The sequence below is a fragment of the Embiotoca jacksoni genome, unplaced genomic scaffold, assembly GCF_022577435.1.
Source record: "Embiotoca jacksoni isolate LCO1_2020_lvr unplaced genomic scaffold, fEmbJac1.0.p SCAF_91, whole genome shotgun sequence".
NCBI classification, from domain to species: domain Eukaryota; kingdom Metazoa; phylum Chordata; class Actinopteri; family Embiotocidae; genus Embiotoca; species Embiotoca jacksoni.
In genome coordinates, this window is record NW_027185449.1 from 249992 (window position 1) to 261424 (window position 11433).

At 43.9% G+C, this 11433-nt stretch overlaps 1 protein-coding gene across 1 annotated transcript; it reads left to right on the forward strand.

Annotated features, from left to right (window-relative positions):
• The first annotated feature begins 4209 nt into the window (after nucleotides 1-4209).
• On the forward strand, nucleotides 4210-10468 carry hnf4a (hepatocyte nuclear factor 4, alpha). The gene is made up of 10 exons (XM_069141854.1): nucleotides 4210-4517; nucleotides 5379-5553; nucleotides 5830-5924; nucleotides 6297-6403; nucleotides 6524-6679; nucleotides 7083-7170; nucleotides 7302-7454; nucleotides 7607-7843; nucleotides 8751-8873; nucleotides 9385-10468. Exons 1-10 carry the CDS (start codon nucleotides 4430-4432, stop codon nucleotides 9525-9527), a joined length of 1365 nt encoding a protein of 454 aa, XP_068997955.1. The 5' UTR covers nucleotides 4210-4429; the 3' UTR covers nucleotides 9528-10468.
• The last annotated feature ends 965 nt before the right edge of the window (nucleotides 10469-11433 follow it).

The window sequence follows — 11433 nt, forward strand, 5'->3', positions numbered from 1 at the left end:
TACCTCCCTTTCTACCTCCCTCCCTACCTCACTCTCTACCCCCCTCCACCTTCCTTTCTACCTCCCTATCTATCTCCCTCTCTCCCCCCCTCTACCTTCCTCCCTCTCTCCCTACCTCCCTCTCTACCTCCCTCTCCACCTCCCCCTCTACCTTCCTCCCTCTCTCCCTACCTCCCTCTCTACATCTCTACCTCCCCCTCTACCTCCCCCTCTACCTCCCTCTCTACCTCCCTCTCTACCTCTCTACCTCCCTGTCTACCTCCCTCTCTACCTCCCTCTTTACCTCCCTCTCTACCTCCCTCTCTACCTCCCTACCTCCCTCTCTACTTCTTTACCTCCACCTCCCTCTCTACCTCCCTCTCTACCTCCCTATCTACCTCCCTCTCTATTTCTCTACCTCCACCTCCCTCTCTACCTCTCTACCTCCCTCTCTACATCTTTACCTCCCTCTCTACCTCCCTCTCTACCTCTCTACCTCCCTGTCTACCTCCCTGTCTACCTCCCTGTCTACCTCCCTCTCTACCTCCCTCTCTACCTCCCTCTCTACCTCCCTACCTACCTCTCTACCTCCCTCTCTACTTCTCTACCTCCACCTCCCTCTCTACCTCTCTACCTCCCTATTTACCTCCCTCCACCTCCCTCCACCTCCCTACGTATCTATCTATCTTTATGGTAGGTTAAGCTAAGCTAACCTGTTGCTGGCTCTGGTTTTATTTATCGTGCGGCTATGGCAGTGCTATTGAGCTTCTCACGTAACTTTACAAAAATATAAAACTATTCCTTCAAGATCTTTTTTTTAAATAAAAAATTTCAGACATTGGACAGATTTCTTCTTCTTTTCTTTTACTTAGTTTCCAAAATAACAACCGGGGCGGAAAGTTTTGAATGTAATCTTGACTTCTAAACATGTTGGGCCATGAACACTTTATGTTTTATGGCCTGCACTAGTTAATACACCCCCACCCCACCACCCCCCCCACCACGTTCACCACCAAAGTGCAGATAAGTTGTGGGAGAATATTTCTTCGACGCTGCCCATATCGAAACACATCGGAACAGTTTGTCAGTTCGTGATTAAGAAAGCTGTAACCGGAGCAGATTACGTTTTATAGTCCTCGTATACGACGTGTTCCTTGAGGAGTTCACAGAAATTTAAGATGGGAGCAGTGATAAAAAAAAAAAAAAAATGCCTTAATGACGGAGCAGATAAGATTTTGCAGGCGAGTGACTCATTCATAGCTCGGCAGCGATTCCTCCTCCTGTCCGCCGCTCTGAAATAATCAGCACACTTCTTGAGCAAATACGAGGCCGTCGCAGAAGAGGGTCGAACACGGCGACATGTCGTAACGCTCGACCTCTGTACACACCGGTGGAAACAACACCGTCCCGTCAAAGCGTCTGCTGAGAAGATGCTAATCATTTTCTTGATCAATTTCCCATTGAGTGAATCAGGCTGTTTTAACATATGTAACACCCCCCCCCCCCCCAAAAAAAAAGATTCAAACTAATCTAATGCCTGACAGTTAGAAAAGAGTTTCAATCAGAGCTTAATCACATCCCGACCTTCATATCTGATTGGATCACCTTCGTCAAACGCGTAATCATTAAACCAATCATCGTGAGCGGGGAGAAGCAGGAATGTTATAAGTGTTTTTTTTTTTTTACTTGCTGGAAGAAGAGGGGGAGGAAAAAATAAATAATTTTACAAGTGCTCGGTATAATTTGAGTGCGCGGTTTAACAAGTTCACCCTCTTTACTGATCCCGAGGCCTGGCTGAACTCGGGATCGTTGACCTCGCCGCGATGTCCTGGCACTTTCTCTTCAAATACCAGACTACTGTTTGCCGTGTGATATGTGAAGAGGGGCGGACGACGCTTTGCGCAAGCAAGCGAGCAAATTTATGTTCTTTTGGAAAAACAGTCAGAGTTTGCGAAAGTCGCGCGTTTAAAAATAACAAACAATTTTGATGTTGGTTCAGATGTGACGCATTTGAGTTGTGAAAGTTTGAATTTCAGTGTTTTTAAAGTTAAATATTGTGACACCTACTTCATGACATCTTTATATATACACACCTGTATATACTGAATATCAAAATTGTAAAGTACAGTCTGTGATCTAAAGCATCACTTATATTTAACAGGTTTTTACAAACAAAACTTATCGGTTTTCTAAATTATGATGCGTTTTTTTGGACTGAAGTTTAAAAATGTTTTGCCTTCAAGCACCTTCAACATTAAAAAGCTTTTGGAAAAATAAATCCGATAACATGATATTAGAAGACGAGACTCCATTAAACCGCTTAATAGCAGATGCACTTTTGATCATTGAAGTACATTTATCTGATAATCAAGACACCGGGTGTTATAACTCCAGTAAAGGATCTAAATACTTTTCTAATTATATTAAAAAAAAAAATCACACACAAGGAGACGTTGGGTACAAAAAAAAACCTCGGTGCATCTTAAGTTTTTATTTTAAATGATAGTTTTACAGTGTAATGCAACGCGTTACGATTGGGACTGATTGTTTGGGGTTGATGTCGAAGGCCTCGGTTTAATAACGTCCTCCGAGCCTTTCGGATGAAGAAACGACAGGATTTCACCGGACGTCAGCCGTCCTTTACATTTTCCTATTTTCTATTTTACCGACCCGTCGAGGTCGTCTCGCGCCGACGAACGAGCGTTGAGCTTTGGGATCAGCCTCACGTGCGCGTTGCGTTTTCACAAACAATGAGGGCTTTTTACATAAAGGCATCACTTTGAGTTACCCCCCCCCCCCCCCCATCCTCCCCCCCATCCATTTCCTCCTCCCCCCCCCGTCGATCGCTGCAGAATTAACTCAGACTTACCAGCCGTGTTACACATGGAAGTCGGTCTGAATATGGCGGCCTGATGAGATTCGACGGGAGAATTATTTTAAATCTTTTCACTCGAGCGCAACGTCAACGTTTCCGGGAGTCGTTTTGGAAAGAATTATAAAAAAAAGAAGTCAAAAAGAAAAGTTCTGTTTCTGCTGAATGAATCCTTTCACTGTGTTTTCTGACTATTATTGAAGCATTTTAACGCTCGATGGTGGACATAATGTTATTCTGCTTTATATACAGTTTGGTAGTTTAATCTAAAATAATTGACCAAATGTGGCAAACTAATCAGATAAAATCTAAAGCAGCTGTTGGTCTGGATGGTTTGCTAATCTGGATAATGTGAAATATTTCTAATATTTTGTATATTATCTGTGCAGAGAAGCGTTTCTTCCTCCGTGTGAGATGAATATCGAAGCTCAGGAGTCGTTTTTTTTTTCCTTTTAAACCTTGAAAATATCAGCTGACCTGCAGAAGGGAAAAAAAGGGGGGGGATTGTTTATTGAAAACAAAAGCATAAAGTTTAATTTTTCCCTGGAAATACTCCTTTACTATTGTCATAACGAAATTGAAGAAAAAAACAATTCCAAGTCGCTGCAAAAACAAAGGAAACGAGACATAGAGTAACGACAACATCGCACCAGTTGCGGTTTCTACGTACAACTTTTTTTGCGCGTGCAGGTCGAGCGGTTGTTAAATCGTATTTACAGGACTGCAGAATTCAATTCAATTTGAATTCTATAACGACAAATCACAACACGGGTTATTTGGAAGCATTTTAAAACACATTTGAGTCCTCACAGCAGAACTTTATACAGACGGTCCCCGCGTGAGCTAACTCCCTCATATGTGTGGATATGTGCACGTGAGGTGCGCAACAAAAATCACTATCAGATGACTGATTGTAAATTAAACATGTGAGTAAATGTACTTTTCCAGCTCTGTGGCTCTCTGAAGACTCTCGAATCGAACCTGCTCTTTCATTTTCTTGCTGTGATTACAAAAAAAAAACAACAACAAAAAACAGACCGGGTTTCAAAAAGCGATTTAAAAATTGTTTCTCCGTTCCTGACAGGGACTCGTGAAAAAGAGATGTCAGATATTGAAGTTGTGCTATCTCCTCTTTAAAGAAGAAGAAAAACAAGCGTGTGATTCACCACTGAAAGGCTTCGAGTTAACCATCAACCACGCCGGGACGACTCCACCTCTCCTCTGGCTTCAGCCCTATGAAGGGGAGCTCTGCTGTCAGTCACCAGTCGGTTCCCCCCATCACGCTCAGCCGGGGCCGACGGAGCCGTCCTGTTAAACTGAGGGGCGGAGGGAGGGAGGGAGGGAAAACAGAGGGAGAAGGAGGAGGAGGAGGGGGGGTTCGGAGAGGTGTGTAGGAAAGGTAAGAAGAAGAGGAGGAGGAAGGAAAGGAAGGGAGAAGGGTGAGGGGGGCGCATCAGCTTCTTGGACAGACTCTTTTTTTTCTGCCCAGCTGTCAAGCAGTCGTAGAGTTTTTCTTTTGGGCCCCCCCACAAAAAAAAACAAAATACCACCAAAAGAAAAAAAAAGGCCGAGGCAGACATGGACATGGCAGACTACAGCGAGGCGCTGGACCCGGCCTACACCACGCTGGAGTTCGAGAACATGCAGGTGCTCCCGCTGGGCTCAGGTGAGTCGCAGATATTGCAAAACATGTGGAGGCTTTTTAAAAACTTTGCACGACGTGATGTGAAGAAAAAGAGAGAAACAAAAAAAAAAAAAGGGGGGGGAGGCTCATCTTGTCCATCCGCTGGAGGGGGACGATGCCTCGACTGTGAAATACATTTCGATTTATACGAGGCTGAAAACTTTGGGTCCAAAGACCCGAAGAAAAACCTGTCGCGGGTCGACGTCCGGCCCGATGATGAAGCAGTTAGTTCGAGTGTCGCGATCTCGCTTCTCCTGTTACAAACGTGTCTGTTCCCACAAACCGAAGAGAAAGTTGCTTCTTTTTTTTTTTTTTCTTTCAACGTGACACCCATCTTATTTATATAAGCAGTCTCCCATGACGTCTGGCTGTGTGAAACCCCCCCCCCCACCACCACCCCACCCCTCCACCAAAAAAAAAGAAATAATAAAATGATGGGGAACTCGCTTTGCACGCTTCTTACTCGACTCTAAAGAGCAATGTCTCGACACGAGTCAGCGGTTTTTCATGTGATTTTGTGTGATTGCGTCTGCAGTGATTGTCTTTTCCAGAGGTAATCAAACCGACATCAGTTTACGCTCTGTTGACTCAGTCTGAGCCACCGAGGCCGCTATCAATACCAAAAGGCTGCTTCTTTTCTTTTTTCTTTTTCGATCAATGCAGCTGATCGCCGTATTCGCAGCGGCCGTTCACGCCTCCTCTAAATTAAACACCCGAAACTTCGCAAATCAGCCGAGTAGAAAAACTTCTAGTTTTCGGAGCCTCTTGAGCAACGATCAAACTTTTTTTTAAAATTTTCTCTCTCTCTTTCTCTTTCTCTCTCTCTCTCGTCGTCGTGTCCAGACTCCTCGCCGGCCGAGAGCGCCAACATGAACGCCACGGGCCACCTGGCGGCGGGCAGCTTGTGCGCCATCTGCGGAGACCGGGCCACCGGCAAACACTACGGGGCCTCCAGCTGCGACGGCTGCAAGGGCTTCTTCAGACGCAGCGTCCGCAAGAACCACATGTACTCGTGCAGGTGAAGACGGACCGCCGGAAAGCGGTCGAAAGTTTAAGACACCAAAACATCTGTGAAAACTTATCGATTCCTACAATTAAAGATAAATTCGGATATTCCACATGGCAAGAAAACGGCAAATATTCTTTGGGTGTGTGTGTGTGTGTGGGGGAGGGGAGGGAGGGGGGGGCATTTTTTTCTTATTTCAAACTCCCTCAAAGTTATTTATTTTTTGAAACAATGCCGGCACAATCCAGCTCACCCCCCCCCCCTTTTCCCCATTCTCTCAATCTCCAGGTTCAGCAGACAGTGCATCGTGGACAAAGACAAGCGCAATCAGTGCAGATACTGCCGACTGAAGAAGTGTTTCAGAGCTGGCATGAAGAAAGAAGGTAGGAGACAAGGTTTTTTTTTTTCTTGTGGTGAAAAAAACGTCATCGTTAAAATCAGTGCCGCTTTGATACGACTCGTCTGAGTGTCGTTGCGCAACACCCCCGAGAGTTTTGTTAATGTTCACTCCGACCAGCTTATGCTGAGCAAACAAGTTCAGAGCAATAATAGCCATATACTGATAAAACACCGCGACCTGGGGGAAGACTTCTTTTTCTTTTAAATGACTCGGGAGTTTTTTTCAATCTTCACACCGATGAAGGAAAATACACCTTTTTTTCTCTTTCGTTTTCTTGCATGAAAATTGCACTTTTTTTGGTTGTTGATGCAGATACTTGAAGTGCTTTGTGTGTTTGTTTTTGTGTTTTTTGAAGCTGTACAGAACGAAAGAGACAGAATCAGCACCAGGAGGTCCAGCTACGAGGACAGCAGTTTACCCTCCATCAACGCACTCATCCAGGCAGACGTGCTGTCCAGACAGGTACCAAAAAAATACAACCCCCCCCCCCCAAAAAAAAAATCACCTCTTCGACTGCTCGTAACGAGGCATCGAAAGACTTCACGCGTGCTTTTTTTTCGGTTTTGTGTTGTTTTTTTCCAGATCACATCCCCCGCTCCCATACTGAACGGCGACATCAGGACCAAGAAGATCGCCGCCATCACGGACGTGTGCGAGTCCATGAAGCAGCAGCTGCTGGTGCTGGTGGAGTGGGCCAAGTACATCCCGGCCTTCTGCGACCTGCCCCTGGACGACCAGGTGAAAGACAAGAGTACATAGTGGTATAGACACTCCGGTCACTCATCAACTACCTCAAAAAAACCACAGCATGTGTTGTGGGGGGGGGGGGCTGCAGCAGCTTCTCAATTTGAAACCCAAATAAAACCGTAAAATCTCCCGAGGACATCACGCAGGTAAACGTTTCAACCACAATAAGTTAATGTGTTTTAATCCTCGGTTAGAACATGATGAGCTGTTTTTTTTTTTTTTTTTTAAAGTCGTATCCCCTCCTTCGGAAAAACAAGAGATCATTAACAGTGTGATCACCGGGGCTTTGGTAACTCATTTGCTGATGCTGTGAGAGACATGGATAGTCTTTTTTTTTTTTTTTTTTTCCTCACGTGAGGAGATTTTAAAACGACGTCTTTTCCCTTTAATCCAGGTGGCGCTGCTGCGAGCTCACGCCGGGGAACATCTCCTGCTCGGCGCTGCCAAGAGGTCCATGCTGTACAAAGACATCCTCTTATTAGGTAAAATCCATTGACTTTTCTTTCTTTTTTTCTTTTTTTTTTTTTTTAATGAATGAATTTTTGAATGCAGCGGGTGGTTTTTTTTTTTTCCAAATTTTTTTTCATGTTAATAATGTGCACGTCTCCGACAGGAAACGACCACATCATCCCCAGAAACTGCCCGGAGTTGGAGGTGGGCCGGGTGGCGGTGAGAATCCTGGACGAGCTGGTGCTTCCCTTCCAGGAGCTCCAGATAGACGACAACGAGTACGCCTGCTTGAAGGCCATCGTTTTCTTTGATCCAGGTAAAACAAACAAAAAAGTCCCCCCCCCTTTCCCCAAAAAAAGCTGAAAAGAGTTTGTTTTTTTTATTCACTGTATCCACGTGCTACTCATTAACACGCTTCTCTTTACAAACATCCCTGTTTGCCGTCGTCCCCCCCATCCCCCCACCCAGACGCTAAAGGTCTGAGTGACCCTGGCAAGATCAAGCGGATGCGGTATCAGGTGCAGGTCAGCCTGGAGGACTACATCAACGACCGGCAGTACGACTCGCGGGGCCGCTTCGGGGAGCTGCTGCTGCTGCTGCCGACGCTGCAGAGCATCACCTGGCAGATGATCGAGCAGATCCAGTTCGTCAAGCTCTTCGGCATGGCCAAGATCGACAACCTGCTGCAGGAAATGCTGCTCGGAGGTGAGATTATTTACCAGAAAAAAGTTAAGCCAATGCCTTTAATTGCCATACCTCCGATGGCCACTCGGGGGCCGGCGCCAGAGAAACCCTCTCAATCCGATAGAGTCAAAAAGCATCAACTTCTACTCGTTAAATTACAAAATCTACAAATATTTTTCCGCGAGTCGTTGCAACCCCGTCTCACAGCGAAGCGTGAAATAGACACGCCGGCCCGCTACGGCAAAACGTGAAATGGCCACGCGTTGGGTTGTCTGGGCGTGAAAGTTACACGTTTCGAAAGCGTAAAACTGCAGAGTACATGTCATGTGGAAACAGGGTCATGTGACCAATGGTCCCGCAACAAAAACAACAAAAGGCCGTGTTTTTTTTGGCCGTGTTAGGAGGTCGCGCTAGCACGCGGGACGATGAAGTTCAAAACCAGGAAGTGACGCCGTTTTTGTTGAGGTTTTTTTTTTGTCTCGTGACCCCAAAACCCGTGTTTTAACTATAAAGTTTCATTGTCCTGTAAATCTCACGGCTCTACCCACGCAGCAGGTTTCATTTTCGTCCACTACAGAAAAAGCGTGTAACTGTCACGCCTAAACAGCGCAAAAGCGTGGCTATTTCACGCTTTGCTGTGAGACGGTGTTGCAACGACTTGCGGAAAATATTCGTCCACTTTGCAATTTAATGAGAAGAAGTCGATGCTTTTTGAATGCGAGTCTATTGTAGTCAGAGGGTTTTTTTCTGGAGCCGACCCCCTAGTGGCCATCGGTGGTATGACACTTAAAGGCATTGTCTCAACTAAAAGAGAGGTATGTTTTGGGTGGGGCGTGTCTGATTGTGATCGACTGGCGGACAGAGTTTCCCGACGCATCAAATCTCCGTTTGGGCTCGATATGCTGACGTAAATTATTTTGTATTTTAGGTTCGGCTAACGAAGCGCCACACGCACCTCACTCTCTGCACCCCCACCTGGTCCAGGAGCACCTCAGCAGCAACGTCATCGTGGCCAGCAACATGCCGACGCCGATCCACAACAGTCAAATCTGTAAGTGCCTGAAAAAAAAAGAAAAGAAAAAAAAAGCAGCCGTTGAGATTTATCGTCCCGTCTTCGGCCTCGAGGTCATTTATCGCAACGTACAGTCAAATAAAAGGTTTTTTTTGTCTGTTCGAGTTCGACGAAAGCGATCCCGATGCATCAATCAAAGTGACCTGGAATCAATTTGATTTTAATGAAGCGAGACCATAAAGTTCCCCCCACCGCCCTCCTCCTCCAGCTCCTTGTGCGAGCCTCACGCAGGGAGCTGGAAGGACAAACAGGCTTGGCGGAAGTAATCCTCATAAGTTCTTCACGGAAACTAATCGGGGCTTATTTTGTCAAAGAAAACGTCTGTTATTCTTTCTTAACTTGTTTAATGCTCTGAGAAATGTCGCAAAAGTGCTTAGTCCTTTATCTCGTAAAATCGCGTTTCCACCGCCGAACGTACACCTGCTTTTACGCTGCAACTTTCCTGCTTCTAACTCTCCTGTGCTTCCTTTTTTTTTTTGTGTGCTTCCAGCCACTCCCGAAACCCCGATCCCGTCTCCGCCCACCGCCTCCGGCTCCGAACATTATAAAATGCCTCAGGGGGTCATAGCCGCCGTGCCCAAGCAGCCGACCTCCATCCCACAGCCGACCATCACCAAGCAAGAGGCCATCTAACAACCCCCTTCAGTTTGTTTTTTAAAGGTTTTTTTTAATTGCCTCAAACCAGGGTCTTCATAACACGATCAGCATTTGAAGCTGTTAACTTGACTGAAACGCTGAAAAAAAAAAGTAGCCGAATAGATCGCGAGCCTTTTAGTCTTCAGGGATCTCATTTACAGAAAAAAACGTACGCGGCCAGCCCCGCCGAGCTCGATGACAGCCGGACTAAAAAAAAAAACAACACTTTTTAAAAAATGTCGTAACTTTCCGGGGATGTGCTGCCCGAGAAAGAAGAAAACACTGGGTGTAAATACAGTATCGTTCATTGTTGGGGTTTTTAACATCACTTCCTTTCTGTGTGCAGTAAGGCTCATGTTAAGACATGGTGATCATGTCAGTATTTTATGAATGTTACAACAGGCCTTATGTTGTTATGTATTTTAGTGTTGCACACTTTCTTTTTTTTCTCTTTTTTTATGTTTATTTAGTGATAAAAATGAACTTTGAAAAACTTCATTTTGTCGACAGCTAAAAGGTAATCCCTTGATTTCCGGGTCTAAACTACTGCGGTTTGTCTCATGCGCAGGAATATGCATATTTACAGAAGTACAATTTCTAAATTTTTACGCCGTGTAACTGTCACGCCTTAGACAGCAAAAAAAACAAAAAACGTAGCTATTTCACGTTTTTGCTGTAGTGGATGTGGGATCTGTCGCTCTAGTGCCACGTTTTAAAAGTGCTGTGGAAAGTTTCCCCAAATAATGTGTTGTGTTGGTTTTTAAGAAACTATATATTGTATTTTTTTTGTTTTTTGTTTTAGTACTTTGTCATGGTTTAACTGATGGAATAAATTGTGCCTTGTAACCTGTTCTGCCTTACGAAAAAAAAAAAAAAAGCAGGCAATGTTTCGCCTTAAAATGTGAAGATGAGTTAATAAATCTTAAGGTCTATTTTTACATTGTATTTTCTGCTGACTCTTTTTTTTTATACTGCGATCACAAGGGTTTACTGGGGTATAAAGTGGATTTGCACAGCCTCAGAGTAATAAATGGGACGTCCCTGGAGGAAAAGAAAAAAAAAAAAAAAGGTCCAACGTGGCAGCGCTGCTCGGTCACTGATAGACTTCTGCAACATGTTGCTTCAGACTGATAAACAGTCATAAAATCATTAGATAGCTCAAATCCAAGATATGGAGAGGAGGGGGACTTCAAAGATGTTTTTCTACATTCAAAAACATCTTACGAATGCCATGTTCGGCATCGAAAAATCTGTCGTATTAATCATGTAATCCTTTAAATAGTCAGGACATTTGATTTAAAAAAAAACATCTTAAAAAAGACATTAAATGTTTGCACTATTTTCCAGGTCGGCAATCAAATTTAAACCAATTTCTTGCGTTGATTGTGTTTTTTTTGTTTTTTTGTTGTTGTTGTTTTTTTTTTTTTACAAAAGGGCCAAATAACCAATAAAACGAATAAAACTTCTTAAACATCAACCCTTTTTTTTTTTTTTTTTTTTTTTACAAATAATGTTTTAATTGGACATAAATCTATTGCAGAATTTAAAATGTGAAGTAAAAAAAGCCTCCCTGACAGATGGAGCAGACGCTCTTTGCAGACTCAGCAACATGCAGGCAAATCCTGCCATCTAGCGCTCAGAAGTGTAATTGATCCACAATAAATAAATAAATAAAGCTAAATAAACGAACGCATTGATAATTAAATAAATGAATAAATGACACATCAAACTTCTGATAAAAGTTTTTTTTTTTTTTTTTTTTTTTTTACAGATATGCAGACAAATTAAAATTTACAAAACACTGAACAACCGGTGCAAGAAAAATAAAATAAAATTGCACGGCAGATATCTGCTCATTGTAGTCTGTTATAAAAAATTACACGTGCTATTTTGATTAAAAAAA

Bases quoted from the DNA above. Each gene is read 5' to 3' on its own strand.
- hnf4a (XM_069141854.1), top strand. From the start codon at position 4,430: ATGGACATGGCAGACTACAGCGAGGCGCTGGACCCGGCCTACACCACG. The intron at 5,554-5,829 runs GTGAAGACGGAC...CTCAATCTCCAG, and splicing joins AACCACATGTACTCGTGCAG to GTTCAGCAGACAGTGCATCG. The intron at 7,455-7,606 runs GTAAAACAAACA...CCCCCCACCCAG, and splicing joins CATCGTTTTCTTTGATCCAG to ACGCTAAAGGTCTGAGTGAC.